General features: G+C 36.6%; 3 protein-coding genes across 4 annotated transcripts in view; 2 read left to right on the top strand and 1 right to left on the bottom strand.

The window, feature by feature from the left end:
• LOC110381804 (catenin alpha) overlaps positions 1 to 8,733 on the top strand; it is a 50,536-nt gene extending 41,803 nt beyond the window's left edge. Inside the window, exons 24-25 of the mRNA XM_064043336.1 lie at positions 3,266 to 3,432; positions 3,858 to 8,733. Coding sequence (XP_063899406.1) covers positions 3,266 to 3,430 — 165 coding nt within the window. The 3' untranslated portion in view covers positions 3,431 to 3,432; positions 3,858 to 8,733. The remainder of the gene's footprint in view (positions 1 to 3,265; positions 3,433 to 3,857) is intronic.
• Positions 8,734 to 10,301: 1,568 nt separating this feature from the next.
• LOC110381799 (PCNA-associated factor) lies at positions 10,302 to 27,196 on the bottom strand. Of its 2 annotated transcripts, XM_064043369.1 has the most exons (5): positions 27,187 to 27,196; positions 12,086 to 12,190; positions 11,919 to 11,987; positions 11,328 to 11,477; positions 10,302 to 10,697 (listed from the first exon to the last, which is right to left on the bottom strand). In XM_064043369.1, exons 2-5 carry the CDS (start codon positions 12,117 to 12,119, stop codon positions 10,411 to 10,413), a joined length of 540 nt encoding a protein of 179 aa, XP_063899439.1. In that variant the 5' UTR covers positions 12,120 to 12,190; positions 27,187 to 27,196; the 3' UTR covers positions 10,302 to 10,410. The 2 variants fall into 2 exon arrangements, with proteins under 2 accessions (XP_063899439.1, XP_021197877.2); XM_021342202.3 differs by lacking the exon at positions 27,187 to 27,196 and having other exon boundaries at positions 12,086 to 12,256.
• Positions 12,750 to 25,081, top strand: LOC110383182 (zinc finger protein 91). Its single transcript, XM_064043333.1, has 5 exons — positions 12,750 to 12,965; positions 15,492 to 15,617; positions 16,362 to 16,529; positions 17,235 to 19,110; positions 20,097 to 25,081. Exons 2-5 carry the CDS (start codon positions 15,500 to 15,502, stop codon positions 22,582 to 22,584), a joined length of 4,650 nt encoding a protein of 1,549 aa, XP_063899403.1. The 5' UTR covers positions 12,750 to 12,965; positions 15,492 to 15,499; the 3' UTR covers positions 22,585 to 25,081.

Below are 27,196 nucleotides of genomic sequence, written 5' to 3'. Positions count from 1 at the left end.
AAAATATAGGAACATATATCCGACTGGCTTTAAAAGTACAATAAGTATATATTTAAGTAATTTAGGCTTATAAAATCCTACCCGAAACGCAAATATAGCTTCTATCTCAAATACATTAGAGTTATTTTTCAAGTTTATTATATTTTTTTATATAAAACATATGCGCCTGATCTTTCTCCGGTCGTGTCGGATTGTCGTCCCATCGCGCTATGAGAGTGAAGGAATAGTGAGTGCACCTGTGTCCGAGCAAATGCTTGTGCACTGTAATATGTCCTGCGCAGCTGGCTGATCTCCTTATATGAAAACAGCCGATGATCGGCCCAATTGGCGTGATTATGTTCATGAAAAATAACTCTTATGCTAATATATTTAAGGTTAAAATCTCAACCCGCATAACGCTAAGCTAATATAATATACCTTCCCTCTATTTCAGTAGGCACTTAATTAAAAATACACAATCTTGATACAAATTTTTATTTAAAAGTTCAGTTTAAAAAATAAATGTCGCTAAAAATCAATCATCATCTGCCTACTATGTTGGGATGCCTTTTCCCAACTATGTTGGGGTTGGCTTCCAGTCTAACTGCATGCAGCTGAGTACCAATTTGCCACAAGGAGGGACTGCCTATATGACCTCCTCAACCCAGTTACCCAGGCAACCCAATACCCCTTGGTTAGACTGGTTGTCAAACTTACTGGCTTCGGACTATCCGTAACGACTGCCTAGGATGTTCAATGACAGCCGGGACCTACAGTTTAACGTGCCATCCGAAACACAGTCATTGGTGATATACTTTTAATCCCCCATCCCGTGCATCGGAGAGCACGTAAATGTCGATTCTGCGCCTGATCTCTCTCCGGTCGTGTCGGATTGCTGTCCCATCGGGTTATGAGAGTGAAGGAATAGGGAGTGCACCTGTGTCTCCGCAAATGCTTGTGCACTATAATATGTCCTGCGCAGCTGGCTGATCTCCTTATATGAGAACAGCCGCCGAGGCCGAAATCGGCCGTGGACGCCATTACTTTAAATATATATTTGTGTAAAAAGTATCAAGACTGTTTTGACTTTGAGTTGAGTGCCTGCTCAAATCGTGTATAAGTAGTAATTAGTATAAGATAATTTTAAATATTATTATTAATTAAAATGGCTAATTTGTACCAACGCTTGGCTGAGGACAGAACTACGTGAGTTGTAGAATTCTGTGTATTTGTTTCAATGTCTCATTTTTGGAAATTATAGTTGAGAGCAAAAATATTGAGTCGGTGTCAAAAAGTTTTTAATGAAAAATGATGACTTCACTTGCCGACTAATTTCGCCACTATATTAGTCTATGCTTCCTTATAACGCTTTCACACAATCACACAAGCGGATTTTACGCTTGATTTTTTTTACACGCGAATCATTCACATCGTTAAAAAACTGCTTGGAAATACCGAGCGGGAAGTCCACTAGCGTGAAAACGCTGAAATAGTGTCTGACCTCTATTACGTAGTTATTTCATAAGAGAATACCCCTAAGTAATTCAAGGCAATAACAGTCAAACGGCTACTTTGATTGAATACTCACAATTTCGAATAAGAAAGATTTAAAAAATGTCTGATCCGATTTTATTGCTCTCAACTGTATTTATCATTTTTAGCTCTATCATGTAGCTTATATGCATATTATCCTATCTGCACATTCATATACAATGCAAATATATTGTGTATGTGCATGTATTTATTTTTTATATTTATATACTTCTCGCAAAACTCAAAATCGTTCCGTATTCTTTTTCCGAGACGACAAAAGGTTTGGCGAGAACTACGTTACTGTTTTAGCCTGAATTTTAATTTTATTTCTAGTAATTTTCACGGTTTTAGCCAATTTTTAAATTTTCAGTTTATGTTCATGGTTAAAAATGTTATTGTGATCATTCTCTACTTTAAAATATTACATACATATACGTTTTATGTTTTATTTGTAGCTCATAATTTTTGAAAGTTATGTTTACTACTTTATTTCACTTATATTATATACTTCTTCACATTCCCGGAGAGAAGCATATATATAGAGGTAGCTTTCCTCAATAAATTATGTAGAAATTAGCGCGTCTCTAGACAGACGGACTACATTTCAATTGCAATCCAACTGCAAATCAAACATGCAGTTCAATTGCAGTCGGCGTGCAGTCATGTTCTGAAGTTGATTTGCAGTTCTATTGCAGTCATGTCAACTGCATTCGAACTGCCGTTGAACTGCGCAGTTAAAATGCAGTCCGTCTGTCTAGATCAGTGGTTCTTAACCGGTGGTCCGCGGACCACTGGTGGTCCCTGGAGGCATTCCAAGTGGTCCGCGAAGCTTAGCTTCGCGACGTTGCTATACGTTATCTAACTTAATTTTTATCGAATAATAATTGCGAGCGGGGGTTTTCGCATGGACGTATATCGGGTGTATCGTACCTAGTCCCCCCATTCATGAAAATGTATGTTTGGGCTACATTTTACGTAATATTTGGCGGAAGTCCGATAAAAATTTCGCGCTCGCTTCGCTCGCGTATTCAGAAACTATATGCCCTTATTTTGGCATTTGTCAACAAACAAAAAGTAAAGTACGTTTGAGCTAAATTTCACGTAATATTTGGTTTAAGTCAGATAAAATTTCGCGCTCGCTTCGCTCGCGTATTCAGAAACTGTATGCGCTTACTTTTGCATTTGTCAACAAACAAAACGTTAAGTACGTTTGGGCTAAATTTTACGTAATTTTTGTTTTAAGTCCGATAAAAATTTCGCGCTCGCTTCGCTCGCGTATTCAGAAACTATATGCCCTTCTTTTGCATTTCTCAACAAACAAAAAGTTAAGTATGTTTGGGCTAAATTTTACGTAATATTTGGTTTAAGTCCGATAAAAATTTCGCGCTCGCTTCGCTCGCGCATTTGGAAACTACATAGGCAAGTTTCTTTATTTGCATTTGCTTACCTACACAACTGCTGACATGCATTTAGCTTTGAGTAGAACTTACCCAAAAATTCAGTTTTTTTTTATAAATAATTAAAAAATTAAAGCTAATTTAGGTAAACCGATGAGATGGTCCCCGGCAACACAAATTTTGGTTAAAGTGGTCCCTCGTGTCAAAAAGGTTAAGAACCACTAGATCCTTACAGTCTTCATCTCTACAATATTAGTATAGATTTCATCCAACACATATTTTACTGTCTCTATTTAGCACACCACACCTTCACATCTAAACCTATTTTCCATTAAAAATTCTCAAATTATTTCCAGTCGCCGATCGTAGTATGGCGCATGAAAGCCCCCGAGAAGAAACCTCTCATCCGACCGGAGAAGCCGGAAGAAGTACGGGCCAAGGTCCGCCGCGGCTCGCAGAAGAAGCAACCTTCGCCCGTGCATGCGCTCGCTGAGTTCCAGAGCCCTGCCGACAGTGTGTAGTGGTGAGTGGCTTAGGGGATTACGTGGCTAACCTATTGTCAGAATGGATGTTACCTTTAGCTCCTGATTATCTTTAAAACTACAGGGGTAACAATTAGGTAGCAACTCGGTAACAACTCAGTAGCAACTAGGTAACAACTCGGTAGCAACTCTTTATATTTCGAGGGAACCTGTAAGTAGTGACAGCTATTATTATGGTCACGGCTAATAAGGTTTTAGTATTCTTAATGTACAAGCAAAGCACAGTCTTGTATTTGTAAGGCAGCATTTTACAAGTTTAGCTGTTTTTTCAAGGTAAAGTAACATTTTTTAAGTGACTTACAGAACTGTCAACTGCAACAGGTCAGACCATATCTAGGTAGTATTACGTTACTACTTGTTTTCCAAAGTTTGAAAGTGTCTAATATTATATTTTTCTTATTTTCAGAGGCTGTTTAAAATCCACATTTATTTATTGATAACATAACGTATAAAAACCTACACACATTGTATGAAATCATAATTATTAAGTTTATAGCGAAGAGGTGTGGTATATAACTATCATTCAATCACTATAAAAAAAACGCTAAATTAACCCTTTTGTAGACGTTTTATCTCAGGAAAGCGTATAAGGCAAACTAGTGTGTGTGTGAACATACGTACATGTCGCAGTCATGCGGTAGAATTTGCCATTTTATTGAATGACTAGCACATTCATTGAATCGATGACTGTTAATGGAATGACTACAGGACAACTCGTCAAGTCGTTGATTGTTAAATTCAATGTCTTCACTAAAAGTAATTTAATTGGCAGAAGAACGACTCTTGTTCAATCAACATTCGGCTTACTACAACGCGCTAGTCATTCAATCAAATAGTAAATTTAACCAAATGACTGCGACATACACAATAGTCTAGCTCTCACACTTTCCTGGTATAAAACATATGTATAATCATCGGCAGGGATATTGAGCCCTGACCTTCACCTGCGCAGAAGTGATTTATTGGTTTATTGCCTTACGTGTACAGTGCGCAAAGCGATCCCCACTCTTCCGCCGAGAGCTCATTATCCGTGCCGATAACTATACCTAAACTTTTATTGGCAGCTACTCTTCGCTATAAAAAATGTATTATTTAAGATCATCAATTTATTCCACACATATTAAAACTAGTATTAAGTGACAATATTATTATTATTACGTAGTATTTCTTAACGATAATCGCATTTTTACCTGCATTTTAATATTTATGGTTAAAATGGCTAATTTTGGGCAAAATTGCCCAGTGTTGGGCTGACATTTTTAAGTAAAATTATAGTCGTTTTTGGAGTTAAAAATTCTCAAAGCTGGTCATATTTTTTAGCTAAAAATATTACCCCAGCTTTTAGGTATTCTTATTTGAAACAACATATAAATTGATATTTAATTTATTTTCGTACTTATTCCTTACAATTTTTTTTTTCAATTCTGCCCAATCATCATCATCATCATCATCATCTCAGCCATAGGACGTCCACTGCTGAACATAGGCGTCCCCCTTAGATCTCTACAGATACCTGTTGGAGGCGACATGCATCCAGCGTCGACGGCGACCTTTATAAGATCTGTTCATCTTGTTGGTGGACGTCCTACGCTGCGCTTGCTAGTCCGTGGTCTGCCCAATGTTAGCCATTTAATCAAAGCTTCAGGCGGATAGTATAAAACAGTGTAAAAGGACAATGCTCAAAAAAAACCCAAGCCCGGCGCAAACGAAAAGTAACTCAAATTATAGGTAATAATAAGTAATGAAATACTGCATAGGAGGCATCATCGAAATCAATGGCTAAATGTATGAAATTGCTATTTGATTTTTTAAAGGGGTAACATGAGCAGCTGGGGCTTATAGTTTAGTTAATGTGCTATCTGAAACAACAAACAAGTAATATGGCAAGTAATAAGCTTCTCCAAAAAGATAAATCAATACCGAAGTACAGGCTGCAGCGCCCACGTCATCGCGTCCTGAGCGTTTTACATTACATAGGGTGGGCTAGACATGAGGAACAGTTCGCGCATCCCGCAACATTTTTGGATCTCGTCGTGTTAGAAATAAAGAATCGATGACTTTTAAGCGTTATTATTAAAATGAAAAGTACATTCATATCCATATTCATATTAGTTCTATCATCCTATTATCTTGTAAAAGTAGGTAGAATAGTGGAGAAGTTGCTATAAACATGTCATTATGTACACTCTTAAACCACAACTGTATCTGTTTGCTGTTCCTTTTACTAATACATTATGTTACCTCTAAAATCTTGAGTAGCAATGTACCGCAGATGTTAAAATTCGAATAGCAATTTCACACATATAGCCACTGATTTCGATAATGCCCCCTATGTAATATTTAATTACTTATTTTTACCTATATTTTAAGTTACATTTCTTTTGCGCCGGGCCTGGGTTTTTTTCTCATACTTCATGAGCATTGTCCTTTCTAATAAAAATATAGATAAATAAATAGCTAAATTCTTACCTTTATAATATATCTTTAGATAAAAATCTGCCTAGAAATTGCCCTCTAGAGTAAAATTTAAAAAAATATATGCGAGCGATTGGATTTGTATCGAATTTTGAAATAAATTGCTTAAAAAACAAAATATGTTACTATTAACTGGTATTTAAAGAACAACTTCCAGCAGACGGCAAAAAAATCGCACACCCTTTTTTTAACGACGTCAAAAATCATCAAATGATCCCTCCCGCTGTGGGTCAGCAGCGGTGAGGGAGTGTCAGACTCTTGCTGACTAAAAACCGTCGTGTTCCGTCGTAGGCCTTTTATGTACACCTTTCAATCAGCCATTGGTGTCCAAAATATACTTAGAAAGTACATACACACTTAGAAAAGTTGCATTGATACTTGCCTGAACTGGAATCGAACAGACTCATACTTGAGAGGTTGGTTCTTTACCCATTAGGTACTTATACTTATAAGCAATTTATTTCAAAATTGTAAATATCTAAAGGACTGATGAAAAAGTCGAATGATTGATGACAGCCAAATTTTGTTTAGTTTATAACTTATAGAAATAGGTATCTAAGCTATATGTATATTCTACGGTACATCAGCCTGCCCCAATCTGTCAAATGTTTTCAATAGATTCTCAACCTTATCTGTTTCGGATGGCTCGTTAAACTGTAGGTCCCGGCTGTCATTGAACATCCTTGGCAGTCGTTACAGGTAGTCAGAAGCCAGTAAGTCTGACAACCAGTCCTACTTACAGGTATTGGGTTGCCCGGGTAACTGGGTTGAGGAGGTCAGATAGGGCAGTCGCTCCTTGTGGCACACTGGTACTCAGTTGCATCCGGTTAGACTGGAAGCCGACCCCAACATAGTCGGGAAAAGGCTCGGGAGATGATGTCTTCAATAGATTTTCAACCTTATCACAATAGGGGAAGGTTAATGTTCGATTGGTATTTGACAGATTTGGGTAAGTTAATCTGCTGGCAGCTGTACTTTATAATGACGATTTATATTCTTTAAATATAAAGGAAATTTCTTTTATACTCTGATTATTAGCCAATTTTCAAAAACTCACAATAATTCGGCATATATTACTTAAGTATATGCACTTGTACTTTTCCGAGGTTATGGCTCTTTAAAAACAGACAGTCGAATTAAGAGCCGCCTTTTTTGGAAGTCGGTTGAAAAATCGGTTCGCTTGTGTTAATAATCGGAATATATTACAAAGAAACAAAAATAGTATTATTTAACCGTCTTTCAAATAAATATTGACGCTTTTTCTAACACTGTAATTATTGAAAGATATGGGTTATTAAAATTGAAATAAAAACCATTTCTAAATTGTATTACAACTAGGATCTCTAAGTTCCAAATTACCTTTTTTTTAACGACGTCAAAAATCATCAAATGACCCCTCCCGCTGTGGGTTAGCAGCGGTGAGGGAGTGTCAGACTCTTACTGACTAAAAACCGTCGTGTTCCGTCGTAGGCCTTTTATGTACCAGGGCCGCGGTAACTCGCGCGAACATAGTTCCACATTACCTGAATTTTATTATTGAATCGCTCTATCTAGACACACGGCAGTGTGTCCGCCAAGTTCGAGCAGTTTTAATAGAAAATTAAATACTTGATTCATTGCGTTTAGTAGGTTTATAACAAGGTGTATGAAAACTTGCCAAGTAACATCATTAGAAAGTAACTATTTTTAACTGAGGTATGTGTATGGAACTTGGTACTTATTCAGATCTCACTTCTTTTATAGGCGAAGCGTTCCCATATTATCGAACTTGGCAGTCTTTCACATTTTTGTTTTCGGTGGGATTAAAACCTCTTGAATCGCTTTTTGGTAAAGGATAGACTTGTTTCTGATTTTAGCCACTGAAATCACCAGTTGTAAGATTTAGCGTCAATATTAATTTATTTTGAGTTTATTTTAATCATAGTATGAAACGAAAATAGATATAAGAAAATATTACAACTATGTAAGACTTTTGATTGAAAAAAAAATCCTAAAACACTTTATATAAAATATGTTCTTAGTTATAATTTGTACTTTTAGAAGTGTATTTGTCAATTTTCTACCAATTTTTGATAGTTAGTTTATCCTATTATGGTTTGATACTGATAATTTTGAATTTAATGAGAATAACAAAAAAATCGCTTTAAAAATATGAAATACAAACTAGGCAACAGCCGCGCGGGTCGATCGATCATAAGGTTAAGCAACGCTTGGCGCGGTCACCATCTTGTCATCGGAAGGCACGTTAAACTGTAGGTCCGGGCTGTCATTTGAACATCTTTGACAGTCGTTACGGGTAATCAGAAGCCAGTAAGTCTGACAACCAGTCTTACCAAGGGGTAAGCACTGCTACTCAGCTGCATCTGGTTAGACTGGAAGCCTCATTTTAAAAATTTTGAATGAAGTATCAGAATTCATAATTATCAGTATTTTACAATTTATATTTATTCAATTAGGGCGGCTGAAAAGTTGGTATTAACAAAATATGATTTGAATACAATATACCTTGTTGGTTTGAAAGTATTTTATATTGAAAACTTTTTTTTTTTCAAAATTATTATAATTTTAAAAAAGTATTCTAAATGACAATAAAAATGTTAAAAAACTTGTGTTTAATGCATATTGTCTTAAATTATTATATTCCTTTTAACAAAATTGGTAAAATTTATTTTTCTTACAAACGAAATTGTGATTTTTTATAGTTTAAGTTGTATTTGTAATTTTTGTACGCGACTCATTTGAATTTTCTACCAAGTTAGTAGATTTTGTAGAGATTATACCTAGTACAATAAATTATATAAATATTACTTTTGTGTTTTTATTTTAAAACTAGCTTTTGCCCGCGACTCCGCCTGAAATAGTACTAGACTTCCTTCAGATTTTTGGTTTTACCCACATAGTTCCCGATCTCGCGGGAAAAATTATTCTTTCATTTCTCAAGTTCCCAAGTCACAAATTTCACACAAGTTGGTTCAGTAGTTTAGGTGTGAAGAAAAAAGAGACGGAGTTACTTTCGCATTTATAATATTAGTTTGGATAACTATGTTACTTTTACACAAAAGCACTTTATTGTTATTAACCTGCCTGCTCCCCGTGCTCGCTTTTCACGACGAGAAACCGTCTGTGTATAAGAGGCCTTTACTTCGATGCAAAGATTTCATCGAGGCCAAAATAATATTTATGTAGGTAACTAGCAAACAAAAACAGCTAGGTATATACTGAACATCAAGTTTTTAAAGTTTTTAGATTTGCGACACAAAAAGTAAACAAAATTATAAAAACTGTAAAGTGACAAGTAACCGTACTTAACTGTTTTACACCCCTACGTAGTAAAAACGTGGATGAGGTTAAGCACCAGTCGTCGAGGCTACCGTTTGGATGGGTGGGGTTAAACAACAATCGTCGAGGTTACAGTTCGGATGGGTGGGGTTAACCAACACTCGTCGAGGTTACAGTTCGGATGGGTGGGGTTAAGCAACACTCGTCGAGGTTACAGTTCGGATGGGTGGGGTTAAGCAACACTCGTCGAGGTTACAGTTCGGATGGGTGGGGTTAAGCAACACTCGTCGAGGTTACAGTTCGGATGGGTGGGGTTAAGCAACACTCGTCGAGGTTACAGTTCGGATGGGTGGGGTTAAGCAACACTCGTCGAGGTTACAGTTCGGATGGGTGGGGTTAAGCAACACTCGTTGAGGTTACAGTTCGGATGGGTGGGGTTAAGCAACAGTCGTCGAGGCTACAATTTGGATGGATGGGGTTAAACAAATATTGATACCACAAAAAATATAGACTCAAACAAAACAAAATGTTGTCTTAAAGTAATGTTTATTTTGGTCCACAAAAATGATTAAACTTAGCAAAAACTTAACTAAACAATGGTTTTCTTAAATAACTATTTAAAAAGCAGATTTTTAAATTACACTGTTCCTTGCAGTTCCATCTGCTTTGTAATGACAAAAATCTTGCAGGAAAGATGAGACAAAAAGATTGAGGCTGGTTGATCTGTACCAAACACAAATTAAATTGGTTCAGTAATTTTGGTAGTTACTTTCACATTTATAATGTAAGTAATTTACACTTGAATTAATTCATCATAATCAAGGTATGTTCTTTTTCTTGGTAACTATTAGTCTATTTATATGCCTTTTTTTAATGGAAAATCATCAAATTCCGCTGTGGGTTAGCAATGAGTGTCAGACTCTTGCTGACTAAACCCACCATGTTTCTTCTTAAGCCCTTTATGTACCAGCGCCGCCGGTAACTCGCGCGAACAATCCCGCAGCCTGGCAGGATCTATTTATAATTTGTGACAACTAGAAGTATTGTAGGTATAGATTTTAGCAGTACATTTAAAAGGTAGTTTCAATTAAAAGAAAATCATTTTCAATCAATCTTGGCTTAGAAAACAATACATTTTTAACAGGAAAGTAATACTTTTGTCCAACACTATTCACATATTATCTCACTATAATAAAAACTACTGCTCAACAGCTCATAACTTTAACTCTTTTACTGGCATTCTCTATTTCCTCTTCTTCTCTCAATCTCTTACTTTCTCTATTCTCTTTTCCCTTAGTTTTCTTACCCACGCCTTTCCCCTTTTCTCCTTTTGGATAATATTCTTCAATTTTATGACATTCTTCTCCATTTAGTGGTTCTAAATCAATGGTTTCGTCTAGAACTGTGTTTTTTGGTTTTTCTACTAATACTTCATCTTCAGTATCTGAATGTATTATGTTAGATTTTTTCTGTTTTGGTTTTGATGTGCCAGCTGTGGAGAAAATAGAAATTTAATTAATGATGGAACCGTTTGTAGAAATATGATGAAGGATAAATAGTAGATATGCTAAGAAAGAATGTTACTTGTGAGATGACGGCACATAGAAGAGTATGGAAAGAGTATGGCGCCGACCACAAATATAATTGGGATAAGAGCAGGAGGATGATGAAATAGCAGACTTTTGGGTAAAAATGTAAATATGCCGCTTCTTTCTTCTTAATAATGTTAGTGTGACGACATCTACATATTTTACTCGATTAACTGTTTCAAATTCCCCAAAAGAGTAGTTAAATACCAATTTTGAATAGTCCTACCCCAAAACCACTGGCTTTTTAGAATTCCCCTAAGAGGCTTAATTGCCAACGTTTTAGAGCATTTGTACCCTTACCACAATATCAAGGTAATCACAACATAGTATAAAACAAAGTTGCTTTTTCTGTCCCTATGTACACTTAAATCATCAAAACTACTCAATGGATTATGATGCAGTTTTTTTCAATAGATAGAGTGATTAAAGAGGAAGGTTTATATGTATAATAACATACATTAAATAGTGGGGAAATACTCTTTTCCCGTACAAAGCCGAGGCGGATCGCTAGTATATAATAACTGTTGTCTTACCTTCTTCATCATCCATCGGTTCATCCTCTCGCCTCTTGGGTTCATCCTTGTTGATGAAGAAGTTGGTGATGGGTCTCTGCCACTTGGGTGTCTCTCGAGGACAGACGGGGTTGCCTCCAGAACTGGTCTTGGAAGTGCGGTCTGAACTGCCTAAGGGTAGAGGGTAAGTATGGTAAGTGCATGTCATAGATAGTTAAAGATAAGTTATTTAACTGAAATTAATTTGAACAGTGTAAAAAGCACCCTTTGGGAATTACTTGGGTAAAATGAGTCTTACCTCCCCACTCAGAGACATTTAATGATTACTTAAGTCGCTCCTTAGTGACGGAATGTCATACAAATCCTTCACTAAGGAATGGCTTAAGTAACCATTAAATGACTGAGTGGGGAGGTTATTATTCGATAATTGAGCAATTTAACACTGGAAAATTCTTTAAAATCAACCACTGTTGGTTGTACGGTAACTTATGTTATCTCAACAGCGTATGTTCACAGTTACACACACAGAATACAGACAATAAGAAAAATAGAACACATAGTACAAAGACACAGTTTATACATTTAATATTAGTAGATAGGTAATATATTTACCAGAAGCTCCAGAGCTGCTGGATGGTGGTGCCACACTACATCTAGCCTTACTGCTCTTTCCCGCAGACACTGAAACACGGAGACCAGAATATTAACACCTTTTTAGCACACAAAATGCTATCAGACCAGTGAGGGTAAACTAAACAACACAGAATGCCAAAACCCACCTTTAGAGCCCACAGAAGCCTTTGTTCGAGCCATATTCTTGCAATCTCCTTGTAAATTAAAGTAACATCCAAATAAAAGACACTAAAAAGTTTATTTACCGGAATCAAAAAAAATATCGTAACAAACTTCGCAGAAAACGCGCGAAAATATTATTTTATTTTGACAGTTTCTGTCAGATAGTTTTTTTAATTTATTATGAGTTTGACCTAGGCTTTTTACTTTGGTAGCAGTCTAAGTTATCAAACGACACCTCGTTTTATGAAATGATTGCTTTTTTTATTCGGTCTTTCTTTGTGTTGTCTGTGATATTTTACTACAGTGTTTCTAGTTTTATACGGTTTCCCGTTTTCATAGTAAATCTCAAACATATTATTTTAATACACAATTACACATGAGGCAACGAATGGCACCTATGTTTAATATTTCTCAGCTTCCTTCTTCATGTATAAGCTCAAGGATATCTACGGAAAAAATAAGCATCCATCCAGGCATAATAGTCATCACAACAAAGTTATAACGTAAGCACTTAAATTTTTTATAAATATAATATAATATAATTATAAATATAAATAGACAGCTTTAACTTCCATATCTTAAAGTTGTAGATCAGGTAAAATTAATAAAACATTGGCAGCACTACTTCAAAGTTTGGAATGGCAAAGTTAGTTGTCATTTATCATCTGTGGTAATCAAAATATGGAAGACGGGAAATCAAACATTTTTGCCCTAATTCTGTGCTTTTAACTAATTTCTGTTTAATTGATGCAGTTTCTAAGTTAATTATTAATTTTTAAAACAACCGTGAATAAAGAAGACTATAGTGATTGTGTGATACACCTAAGTTATGTGAAAAAACTTCAACCAAATTAATTTCGGAAGGTAACCTAGGACACGTAATTTTTCTCTCAATACAAGATAATCTAACGGTTTTTTGGCATACATTTAGGCTGAGAACACTATAGTTAACAACTTTTGTATTCGTACTGATGATAACATTCAATCACTTAAAAAATTCACAGATGAGTTTCAAAAAATCAAAATAGTTCCGACATTAGTGGTCAATGACTGTAAACAGTAGAAAATATTAGATATTCTTTTATCAACTGCTTCTATTTTATGAATCATCTACAATTAACAAGTTGACAAAACACTCATATCAATTTTGCATTATTTGTGTTATTCTTTTTGCAAATGCCAAACTCAGTAGACTAAAATATCATTGTAAAGTACTGGTAAGAATCGAAAATTTTAGATACCTTCAATACTCTATAATGAAATATAATATAAAACTGAGACAAACAAATTACCCCATACCTATACAGCTGAAGTATTCAAATTGTCAAAAATGTATCTTTATTGTACACTAGCTGTTTCCCTGCGGTTTCACCTGTGTCCCGTGGGAACTACTGCCCGTAACGGGATAAAATATAGCCTTTGTAACTCGCAGATAATGTAGCTTTGTAATCTTGAAATATTTTTTTTAATCGGTCCAGTAGTTTCTGAATTTATCCATTATAAACAATAAAAAAATCATTTTTTCTTCTTTATAATATTAGTATAGATTAATATGTTGCTGTGCAATTTGTGTAAACTACAAACTTAGGTATTTCCTATGTGTCATTTCAAATGATTTTGGGACTGTCCTAAAGTATATGATATTGATAAACAACCTCATAAGAAAATTATGATCAGTATTGCGTATTTATTGATTCTTCAATAGTAGAATGTCTGATTTTTTTCACAGTTTGCATGAATAGACATGCAGTTTTATATTTATTTCATGTGTTTCTGCAGTACCACTCATGATTCTTACAAATGTTATAAACTAGCGACCCGCTCCGGCTTCTCACGGTGTAACTGTATTTCCCCACTATTGATGGATGTTATTATACATATAAACCTTCCTCTTATCTGATAACAACGCATGAAAATCGGTTGCGTAGTTTTGAAGATTTAAACTTACAAAGGGACATAGGGACAGAAAAAGCGACTTTGTTTTATACTATGTAGTGATGCGAAAGAAACTATATGTGTTATGCAGTCATGGTAAAAATAGCTAAACTGTTTGAGATGAGAGATGAGACATTATTACTCCCCTAGGCATAGGGTACTTATATCCAGTTGCAGAAAGTAGTTCTCTTGGTATACGGGTGAAACCATAGGCAAAAGGTAGTCTGAAATAATTTTATGCACCCAAATAAAAAGATAATGATAGCTTATACCCTCTCAAGATGTATGGGAATATCCCCACAGCAAATTCCAATTTTATTTATTCAGCCATTTTATTTGGTAGCATAAAAATACTAGCTGGTTTCACTCCATCCGTATAAAAAGTAGCCTATAGCCTTCCTCCACAAATGGGCTATCTAAAACTGAAAGACTTTTTAAGGTTCCGTACCCAAAGGGTAAAACGGGACCCTATTGTTTTGAGCTCCTCTGTCCGTCCGTCACCAGGCTGTATCTCATGAATCGTGATAGTTAGAGAGTTGAAATTTTCACAGATGATGTATTTCTGTTGCCGCTATAACAACAAATACTGAAAACTAGAATTAAATAAATATTTTGGGGGGCTCCCATACAACAGACGTGATTTTTTTGTCCGTTTTATAAATAATGGATAAATTAGTATGTCTGCAATATATCAGGTTTCAATTTGTCTATTGTAATAGTTGAATGACTTCTAAATAGCTGACTCACATAGTTTTATTATGTTGAGACAAGCATTTGGTCAGCATGCAAGTGCTAAATTATTGTAACCTTGTTTTTTTTTTATATGCACGTTTTTAAGCTATCTGCCTGTTTGTAACCAGACTAGCTTTTGTCCGCGTGGAATAGTGACTTCCGGCAGATTTTGGTTTGACCATAAATCGTCTTCGGGCACAGGGTCCAAGGTACCGGTAGTTAGAGCCCCAGAGACGGAAACCTCCTCACAATACGCGCCGTATCAAGGAGTACTGCCTTCTGAATCAGTCCCTTGATCCCAACGAGAGCCTCCTGAGGTGTTGGCTATTAGACCATTGGCCTTATCAGTCCCTTGATCCCAACGAGAGCCTCATGAGGTCGAGGCTCTTGGCTATAAGACCATTGGCCGTAACGACAATCGGCACAATAACAGCCGTGTCGACGCCTTATCACCGGCTGTCGCTGAAAACCAGCGCTGGGACTCTGTCTCGTTTCGGGTCGCAGCATTATGCTGAGCGAGGGCCGTATTGCGCGCTTTAAGACGCATATTCTCCCCTTCTATCATTATTTCTGTATAATGTGCCTAATTTTATACGTCTTTTGTTGCGCAATAAAAATTATTTTCTTTCTTTCTTACATTCCACATGGCGACAACCTCGTGCGCTAAGTCAAGATACTTTGTTTACAAGAGGCCTAACATTATTATTTTTTCTGGTCTACCAGCAGCTACCATGGACGACGATATAGACATTGAGGAGCACGATGTGCTGGACAACCCTCGTATCAAGAGTATGTTCCCGGACCTCTCCCGGGTGAAGATCGAGATACCTGAGGAAGAAGATATTGACGGTAAGTGACCATCATCATCTCCCGAGCCTTTGCCCAACCATGTTGGGGTCGGCTTCCAGTCTAACAGATGCAGCTGAGTACCAGTGTTGTACAAAAAGCGACTTACTGCTTGTCTGACCTCTTCAACCCAGTAATTTTCCCTAATTAATATCGGGAAGTCGTTGTTATAGCCGAAAAATGTCCACTGTTAGATAAAGGCCTCCCCCGAGGTTCGCAACTTAGTTTGGCTTCCAACCGCAATTTCTGCCGGTGACCCTGGCTTGATCTCTGGAAATATTCGTCTGAATTCAAAATAAAAAGAGCCAAATACCCCAATTATCAAAGAAGCCCATTTATTTCTATGCGACGTGGCTGAAATCTCTAAAGGCCCTCTGAGGAGATCAGTCAGCTGCGCAGTACATATTATAGTGCACAAGCATTTGCTTGGACACAGGTGCACTCACTATTCCTTCACTCTCATAGCGCGATGGAACGACAATCCGACACCACCGGAGAGAGATCACAAGCAGGACCGACATTGACGTATATCGATATTGGCAGATCTATAACTAAAATCCGGTGTATAAAATCATCCTCCGAGCCTTTTTCCCAAACTATGTTGGGGTCGGCTTCCATTCTAACCGGACGTAGCTGAGTATCAGTGCTTTACAAGGAGCGACTGCCCTACCTGACCTCCTCAACCCAGCTACCCGGGCAATCTGGTATAAAAATCTAATTAATATATTATTATTTATAATCTTTCAGAAACATATAACCATGAAGAATTAGAACTCAAAACTGAAGAACCTCAAGAAATGCTATACCAAAACGAATACAGTTTTGAGACGATGCCAGAAGATGTTGGAGAAACCGGAGAAAATGAAGAATATGAAGAAGATAATGAATATTTTTATAATAACCAGATTATATTAGGTGAGGTTTTTTTTTTCTTTTATTTTTGTGTTTTTTTGAAAAGTTGTGGTGGCCTAGTGAAAAATCTCTCAAGTACTAGTTCAAATCCAGATCAGGCAAGTATCAATGTAAGTTAAGCCTTATTTTATAAGAAATCATCAAATGATTTCTTATAAAATAAGGCTCCCGCTGTGGGTTAGCAGCGGTGAGGGAGTGTCAGACTCTTACTGACTAAAACCCATCATGTTCTATTCCATTCACATGAAATTCAAAAGCTATCCTTAATAAATATTATAAATGCGAATGTAACTCTGTCTATCTGTAAAACTACTGAACTGATTTAAATAAGGTATACAGATATTCAGTCTGAAAAAGGGCAAAAGCTACTTTTTAGCTAGATAAATTTGACGACCTGATGGCACAATGGTCACCAGCCGGACTGCCGAACCTGAGGTCCCCGGTTCGATACCCGGCTCGATCGACATTTGTGTGATGCGCATGCTTGTTGGCCGCGGTCTGGGTGTTATATTATGTATTTATAAATATGTATATGTGTAGCTATATGTAGTTTATCAGTTGTGTTAGCACCCATAACACAAGTTAATTAACAACTTACCATGGGGCTGACCGACCGTGTGTGAAAAATTGTCCCGACATCATTTATTTTTAATTTAAATAAAATGCATATAATGCAATACAATTCAACACTTTATTTCTTATTTTCAGGGTCCAAACCGCCAATAGACCCAGAGGTCCTATACCAAGAAGCCTTAGAATCTAACCCAATAGTTTATCTAGAAAATTGGGAAGTAAGACTGAAAACCAGCCCGTGCTACTGCGAAACGTGTGCTATCCTGTTCCCTACGGTCAACGCTTTGGATGCTCACAAAATGATAAGCCACTCCTATCTGGTAGCTCTTGACAGCCCGATGAAAAACACAGCCAGAAAGAGTACGGTGCCTTCTAAATATTGCAACCACTGTTCTAATACTTTTCCCGATGATACATCTCTGATAAAACATTTATATGAATTACTACCTTTGAATAACTTCCCAAAAAACAAAGAAGATAAAGCTGAGCCGGATGTGATAAGAAAAGTACCCTCGACTAGTTCTGTACCATGGCCAAAAAAGGTCAAAGGCATACCTCAGGCGTTCCCAAAAATTGTGCCGAAGAAAATCAAGGTTGAAAAAGAAGTCAAAATTGAGCCGGAAGTCAAAACAGAAGTCGAAACAAAGTCTAAATATGGCAATAGGGATGGCAAATTTTTTGCTGCTTCCTCCTTAGTGCCGCAAAGTACGCTTTTTCAGTGTAAAATATGTCAAGTTGCGTTTGTTTCCTGTTTTTCTGCGCTACAACACTCTAGGTCCTGCGAAAAGTCAGCGCCATTCGAAAAGTGCGGCGTTTGCAAGCGTAAAATACGCCCTAAAGATGCAAAGTTACATAAGTTACAACATAATTACAATGATAAGTTAAAAATTTACACTGTCACAAAAAATACGTATTATCAAATTTTGTGTAAGTGCCCTAAATGCTTGGCCTGTTTTGATGAGCTAGGGTTTTGGGCTCATTATCCAAAATGTAAGAGAGAGAAGAAAATTACCTACTGTTCAGATTGCGACTTAAATATTGCCACAATAAGATACCAAAACCACTGCTTAAAACATACAGTGAAAAAGTTCACGAAAAAAGATTTTATTCTCATAGAATTTCATGATTTAAAAGCTAAAAAGTCTTCCGATGTTGTGTCGACAAAAACTCAAGAAGAGGTCAAAAGTTTAATAAAAAAGACTCGGGAAGCCAAAAATGATGGTGAAAAAGCCGAGAATGGGATAACCCTATATTATTGCGAGTTCTGCGGCTGTTGCCAATGTAAGCTAACTTATAAAGGGCATGAGAACGGTCTGTGCAAAGAAAAGATAGCTTCACAAAAAAAATACTGCGACAAATGTGGTTTAAGTTTCAGCACTAAGAGTTACGTCTCACATTTAAATTTACATGAAAAATATTCCTTCAAGCTACAAGACATTAAAATCATCAGTTTGACCACGGGCAAAGAAATCGACCCACCGATGCCAGAATTGTACAAATGTAAGGATTGTACCAAACATTTTTTGTACCGCCAACAGAAACGGTCACACAAATGTAAGACAGAAAAATTCACAACGTGCAAGATTTGTGCTAAGAAATTCAATCTACAAGCATATAAGATACACAAGCTATTTCATAAGGCTGATAAATTGATCCCGGAGTTGCTAAAAAAATACAACTCGATTCAAAGTACTTGGAATATAATGTATATGTGTGCAACGTGTAATTTGGTCACTATGACATATGATTCTGCGATAACCCATGCTCAAGGACACTTGAATTATCTAATAAGTGATTTTCCGATGACTTGTAAAGTCTGCGAGCTGAAAATAGCTGAGAAAGAGTTTGGATTGCACGAGAAATTGCACAGCAATAATGAGAGCATCAATAGAGAGTCGTTCAAGATATTAAACTACAGTTATGAAAATCTGTTTAAGACGGATTGGCTGACCATGTTCGATGAGTTGCCGGAGCAAGATAGGCAGCAGATTCTGTCGCAGAGTATATATAGGTATGTATTTTTTACTAATTTTTCAGTTTTTTAGAGAATAATGGCGTCGCGGCCGATTTCGGCCACGACGGCTGTTCTCATTAAAGGAGACCAGTCAGCTGCGCAGGACATATTATAGTGCACGAGCATTTGCGCAGACACAGGTGCACTCTATTCCTTCACTCTCATAACCCGATGGGACGACAATCCGACACGACCGGAGAGAGATCAGGCGCAGGACCGACATTTACGTGCTCTCCGATGCACGGGTGTATCAATCACCAACTGCCAGACTACGGGCTGCTTTGTGAAAGTTATAAACTAATTGATCCATTGAAAGTTCCGATATACCAGTGTGCCACATGGAGTGACTGTCTGTCTGATCTGATGCCTCTAGGTAAAACTGGTTGTCAGACTTACTAGCTTCTGACTACCCGTAACGACTGCCAAGGATGTTCAAATGACAGCCGGGATCTACAGTTCAACGTGCCTTTCGAAACACGATTTTTTATAACACTAGCTTCCGCCCGCGGCTTCGCCCGCGTATAGTTTGGTTATATCGCGTTTACAAGAGAATTCTTCAAAAGTCCGGGATAAAAACTATCCTGTGTTCTTTCTCAAGGTCAACTCTATTTCTGTACCAAATTTTATTTAAATCAGTTCAGTGGTTTAGACGTGAAAGCGTAACAGACAGACAGAGTTACTTTCCCATTTATAATATTAGTAGGGATTAAACTAACGTTAAACTGTAGGTCCCGGCTGTTATTAAACATCCTTGGCAGTCGTTACGGGTAGTCAGAAGCCAGTAAGTCTGACACCAGTCTAACCAAGGGGTATCGGGTTGCCCGGGTAACTGGGTTGAGGAGGTCAGATAGTGCAGTAGCTACTTGTAAAGCACTGGTACTCAGCTGAATCCTGTTAGACTGGAAGCCGACTCCAACATAGTTGGGAAAAGGCTCGGAAGATGATGAGTGGGGATTAAACTTTATTTTCTAAATCTTTTCCAGATACACGCGCAGCATAAAAATGCAAATTGAAGTGAACGCCTCGACGGACGACTACAAATATTTCTGTATGAACTGCAACAGCTTCGTCAACGGTCCCGAGATCAGCGAGCACATACGAACAGAATGTACCAAATCACTCAACTACGTTTGTACCACATGCGGGGAAATTTTCAAAAATTTTAAGCAATTTTTGTCGCATGATATACATGATGAAGGTATCAAAAATTCTTCTATAGTGACTTTTAATAACGAGTGCGATAAAGATTTTAATTCTCACTTAAACATGATAGAATCAAAAACTAAGCCTACGCCTAAAAAAGTTTCAAATAAAGTCAAAAATTTACCACTTTCCAAATTGAGTAAGATTTCATCCGACAATTCTGCAAATAATAAGAAAATCTATAAGATTTACAAATGTTTAAAATGTTCTTGCTGTGTTAACTTACTGAAGTCGGTTGAAAGGCATAGCTGTGTTATATCAAAAGCAGACCGTTGGTTCTGTCAGATATGCGGACAATATTTCTTTGCTAGAGGCAGACAAATGCATATGGCGGCTCATAAGAAAAAACCTCAAATTACAAAAGATAAAATAGCTGTTATAACCTTTAATGGTAAAGAAAAAATACTCCCAGAAAAAAGATTAGTTGCCAAAATACTCCCGGAAAAAAGATTGGTTGCCAAAATACTCCCAGAAAAAAGATTAGTTGCCAAAATACTCCCAGAAAAAAGATTAGAAGCCAAAATACTCCCAGAAAAAAGATTAGAAGCCAAAATACTCCCAGAAAAAAGTTTAGTAGCCAAAATTTTTCAATGCAAATGTGGTTTACATTTTACTTCTCAAAAAACGATTGAAACACACGTTATGGGGTGTTCTCCTAATCTCATAGTGTCCAAAGAAAGTTGCAGTAAATGTAAATTATTGTTCCCCACGGATGTCTTGGTCACCCATCTTGTAAATCACCACAATAAGCCAATGAAATTCGAAATCGAAAAGTATGATAAAGCCATTTTTTGGAAGTGTAGTAGCTGCGAAATACATTTTTTGTCCCGAAATAGTATTGCCGAACATTATGAAGACTGTGACCCTCAATATGCTATACAATGTACGTCGTGCAAGCTTAATTTTACGGGAAAAGGTGTAGTCAAACATTTGTGCAGTAATAAAGACATTACGTACGTGAATAAAGTTACTATTTTCGAGAAAGACGCGTCTGCTATAACCGTTTTCAAATGTGCAGACTGCGATATCTGTTATTTGCGACGTAACTCGTTCAACTACCACTATTTTGATGTTCAACATAGGTTATATAAACCACCATCAGTTTGCACACATTGTGGTCTAAAATTCACCCACTGTTCGCTACAAAAACATTTGAAACTCCATAAGATAGCGAACAGAAAATTCCAGATTAAAGTTCTAAATCCTCTAACCGGTGATTCTAATATAGTCACCGGTATTAACGGATCGAATGATGATGACGATAAAAGGTCTACTAGAAAACGTAAATTAGAACTTGATAACAGTGCCTTAATAAAAAACGAGAAATTTAGTTCTAGAGAGACTAGAACTCCTGAAAGAAAAAGTCTGAGACTCCGACTTAATGATACGCCATCGACTTCCAAAGATGAGCTATCGACTTCCAAAGATACGCCATCGACTTCCAAAGATACGCCGTCGACTTCCAAAGACGTGTCTATCAGTGACAGTGACGAAGAGTCGACAAGTATATCGAAAAAGTTGAAGTCCCGAATTCTCGTCCAAGGTTATAGCAACCGTTTGTACAAATGTGTTATTTGTAACCAACATTATATGAAAGAGGCGTCTTTCGATTATCACGCGAAAAACCATAGATTACAAGAATTGAGTGAAAATCACGAGTGTGACATATGTCATCTTGAATTTTCAAGATATACTTTACCCCGTCACAAATATGTACATCATGACTGTATGAAAGTTAAACGCGAAGATTTTATCATATTTACCGAAACTGCTAATAGTAAAGAACAAGAAATTTTAGATAGAATCGAAAGTCTAAGAAAGGCGGAAAGGCTAAAATCTGAAAATGTAAAACAGAGTAAAAATGAAAATCATGATGATACGTTAAATGTCAGTGATGATATTTGTCAAACTGGAAATATCAATGATATTTGTCAAACTGATATCGACAAAATTGTATACTATAAATGTTTTGACTGCAATGTATGTTTTCTGAATCATGATATGTGCTTACAACATACCAAAAACCACGAATCTATTGACTCATTAATGTATATAGAATGCAAAATTTGTAACTTCCAATTTTTAATAGATTCGTTAAAAGAACATATGGTTTTACACCATGCAAATGATTTTAAGATTGAAAATTTGACTGTACATGAATTCAAGGCTGCGGGTTTGGGTCTAGACCCAAAAATAGATATTTATCAAGCAGTCGACAAAGTACAGTCTAGACTGGTCAGTACAACTACAGATGTTGGTATAATTTGAAACTAAAAATGCCTAAAATCCTGTTTCTTATTAAAAAATACGGTTCGTCTTGCTTGCAGACAGTTTTAACCGACTTCCAAAACACGAGGTTCTCAGTCTATTTGTATTTTCAAGGTTAAAAAAATAGGATGCTATTTCTAATATTCGCTGTCCGTCTGTCACCAGGCTGTATCTCATGAACCGTGATAGCTAGACAGTTGAAGTTTTCACAGATGATGTATTTCTGTTGCCGCTATAACAACAAATACTGATAACTAGAATCAAATAAACAATTTCAAAGACACGACTAGCACTTTTCTTACGGTTTCACCCGCGTCTTGCGGGAACTACTGCCCGTACCGGGATAAAATATAGCCTATGTTACTCGGGAACAGTGTAGCTTTCCAACAGTGAAAGATTTTTTCAAATGGTTTCAGTAGTTTCGGAGCCTTTAGGGTGCAAACAAAATAATGGATCCTCTTTATTTTATTACTAGCTTCCGAGTTCAGTTATATCGCGTTTCCAAGAGAATTCTTCAAAAGTCCGGGATAAAAACTATCATATGTTCATTCTCAAGGTCAACTCTATCTCTGTACCAAATTTTATTAAAATCACTTCAGTGGTTTAGACGTGAAAGCGTAACAGACAGAGTTACTTTCGCATTTATAATATACGTGAAAAGTTACTGTCGGTAAGCAAAATGAATAGTTTTTTATTTATAAGAAGCATAATTTGGGCGTTTCGGATTTGTAAAATGATTATTTCTGTATATATTTTCTTTTTTCAGACCACTAACTTTAATTTTCGAAGTCAGATTTATCTCTAAGAAATGACTTTCATATAATAGGTAATTATGTTAGTAAGAAAAACTACATTCAAATATGGACGAGCAATTTTCGTGATTAGCCTTGATAAAAAGGCTAATAAAATTTTTACCCGACTGCCGAAGGAAGGAATAGTAATTGAGTATTCAATGCATTTATATAATCATTATTATGTTTACTTAAATTCATGCAGTTTCGCGGACATGTTAGTAATGTTCGCGCGCAATGTGTTACTCTTTGCTAGAGCGAGTACACCGCGAGATACATGCGGTGTGACAAACAGTGTCGCACTAAGGGGGAATCTCTCTTATATGTATAACTTATAACCTTACTCGATTTATCAAATTAATGTACCGATCCAAAGTTGGCTAATAATAATCATGTCCCGAGCCTTTTCCCAACTATGTTGGGGTCGGCTTCCAGTCTAACCGCTTTGCAGCTGAGTACCAGTGCTTTACAAGGAGCGACTGCCTATCTGACCTCTTCAACCCAGCTACCCGGGCAACCCAATACCCCTTGGTTAGACTGGTGTCAGACTGGTAAAGCTATTTAAATAAAAATAATTATTTCTAAAGTACCTATGTATTGTTTTAATTTAAGTGTTTTTTTTTTTGTTAATATTTTGATTGAAAAGTCCAAAATTGCAGTTTTTTTTAGCCCACCGACTTTTTTTCATATCTTTAAAAATAATAATTGCCATATTAATAAATACTCTCTCACTTACATGTTGCTACACACAAAAAATGCTAAAATTAATCTTCCTATGTTATTTTGAACATTGTTTTCACACTAGCGGATTTTCCGCTCGTTTTTTTACGGAAAAAATGATAATAAGAACGTAAAAATGACTATTTAAAATCGAGCGATAAAATCCACCAGTGTGAGAGTTTTACTGAACTTTTGTTAAAACTTACTCTTTGAGTTGCACCATTTAACTATAACGATAACCGAACCATTTTTCAGTTGTCAAATTGCCGATTTTACCAATTGGCGGCAACTATAGTGGCTGGTTATCGTTATAATTAAATGGCTAATTTAACCTCCCCACTCAGAGACATTTAATGGTTACTTAAGCCATTCCTTAGTGAGGATTTGTATGACATTCCGTCACTAAGGAGTGACTTAAGTAATCATTAAATGTCTCTGAGTGGAGAGGTAAAACTTATTCTTAGAAAAACCTCACTGCAAACTAAACAGTCGGCCGACAGTTGCCCGGAGGGCAACTCTCCAGTTGGCAATTTTTTAAAGAAAATCTTGATTCCAATCAACGTTTTCACCGGTCGGTCTGATACCGGCAACTTCGCATCTAAATCCGCCGTGAGTTACTACACTAGCGCTACTCTTGCGAGCGTGTTTGCGAGTTGAACTAAATTAAACTCGAGATTTTGACACATAAAGTATGAGATGACTTTTAGAACGTTTTGAACCGAATGTGAAGTGAGAGTGAATAGCGAAGTGAAATGCGAGTTGTTGTCTGAATTTTATAGAATCGACGTACTGATCTCTGTAATGTGCGTACTACCATTCATCTTCATACTGATTTATGAGCACAAACAAACTATCGGCCGACTAAAAGTTTGCAGTCTGCTCATAATTTTGATTGAAAAGATGATTTGTGAATAAAAATAATTAGATTAAGTATTTTTGTTTTTTTTTTTTTTTACTTTATAAGTCTTTTTCCGCTGATTTTTGTTATAATAAGTGTTATTGTAAATAAAGGATGTGAAATTTGTAATTTTTCGTTATTTTATTTACAACCTTTGTTTAGTTAGGTTTGGTATCACATTAGTATACTGGTTAATATATGTCGATTAGCACAAAGGAAAAAACGAAATACGTAGGTACAAAAAAAAATTCAAACGGTTTGGTTCAAAAATATTTTTTCAAATTGGTAATTTTTAGTAATAAAGTTATCAAAAAAAAGATGATTTTTATTGTAATTTGTATTACAATTTAATCAGTAACATCGGCAAGTAAGTAGGTTGCTCCCTCAAATGCACCTTAGGAAGTTTCTTTGGATGTTTTTTCGGGACTTCATCTACATACATCAGTGTGATGACATTGCTCAACGTTAAGCCAAGATGTTTCTTCTCGAAGCCGTAGTTCTTAAACCTTCTGCGAACAGCTTCAGAAGAGAACAAAGTTGTGGAAATTACTGAAATAAATAAGAAATTAGGTAAGTCGTGGGTTGCCTGGGTAACTGGGTTGAGGAGGTCAGATAGGCAGTCGCTCCTTGTAAAACACTGGTACTCAGCTGCATCCAGTTAGACTAGATGCCGACCCCAACATAGGGTGCTTACATAAAGAAACAGGTTACCGGTACAGACAAACCTGAACGGGTAGGTACCGATCAGTGCAGGTATAATATTTCAATATAATCCTATTGAATCAGAAACAGGTTTACCTGTTTCTTTGTAAGTGAGCAACTTTTCTAAGTTTCTATGTAGGTACTTTATAAGTATTTTTGGACAAAATGTCTGATCAAAGGTGAAGGAAAACATCTCGGGGGGAAAACTGGACTTTAAAGTGTGAAATCACCGTATAATAATCCGAGACAAGCAGAGAGAGATTAGACGCAGCACATAGGGGTATTTTGCATTTTTAGCCGGGCGAAACTATTAGTGCGGGTTTTTCTGCTGTAAAGTAGATAGGACTTACTAATATTTACAGAAAACCATTGAGAAGGCCTTAATTCAAAAGTGAACATTATGGGCTGATACGATGATAAAATAAAGGAATATTCATGATTTGGAGAAGGTTTTATTGACTAACTAATTAGATAAAAATCATATTAAACAGGTATTCTCTACTTAAATGTTTGTAGTTAGAGCTCCCTGGTATGCCTAAAACAATAAATAAGCGTGTTAAAAAGAAAACATTTAATAATTTGCTTGAAAAAAGTGGTTAATTGTTTTTAGTTTACACCAGCAGTAACGTCTAAGTTCTGTCAAAAGTAGCAAAAAGTAGCACCTAATGTGTGTAATATCTATCATCTGACAGTGTTTGTAATACGTTACAACAGAAATCATTAGCCGGAAGCACTCGGAAGATAACTATATTCACTGTGGAAAGTACAATTCATTAAAAAACGGTTCAAACATTTTGAACTTTAAGAATTGATTTTGAACCTTAAAAAATGCTCGTAAACATTATTAAATCCTAACAAATAAAACTGTTCTTATCTGTATTATGATAATTCATAGTTGTTTTGGTTAAATAGCTCACAATAAAAAAGTTCTGAGGTTTCAAACACGGTACGTTTTTAATGTAGTCTGAACTGACGCGAGTGCATGTCACAATGATCAAGTTCCGAGAGATTTGTGGCTGGATGGCGCGGGAGTAGGAGTCTGAAAATGATCGGATTTTGTTCAGTAGTTACCTGGCTTTCTAACAAGCATAACATTTTTCTTTTCTGTTGAAGTTTGTTTTTCTAGTTTCGCCCGGCTAGAAATGCCAAATACCCCTATGTGCGCAGGGCCGACATTCACGTGCTCTCCCATGCACGGGTGAATCAATGACCAACTTCCAGGGTCCGGGCGGCTTATTAAAAGTTGCTAAAACTTGCTATTTCGGCCCGACCCGGGAATAGAATCCGAAACCTCGTGCTCAGCAGCTGTGATTGCGATAATTAGACGTAAGTAGGTATTAGCCACTGCCGGGGCTGCGGGATTGTTCGAAAGAGTTACCGCGGCCCTGGTACATAAAAGGCCTACGACGGAACACGACGGTTTTTAGTCTGACACTCCCTCACCGCTGCTAACCCACAGCGGGAGGGGTCATTTGATGATTTTTGACGTCGTAAAAAAAAG

This window comes from Helicoverpa armigera, chromosome 31 (genome assembly GCF_030705265.1).
Source record: "Helicoverpa armigera isolate CAAS_96S chromosome 31, ASM3070526v1, whole genome shotgun sequence".
Classification (NCBI taxonomy): Eukaryota; Metazoa; Arthropoda; class Insecta; order Lepidoptera; family Noctuidae; genus Helicoverpa; species Helicoverpa armigera.
Note: the sequence above shows the minus strand (reverse complement) of the source record. Positions and strands in the feature narration are given on the sequence as shown.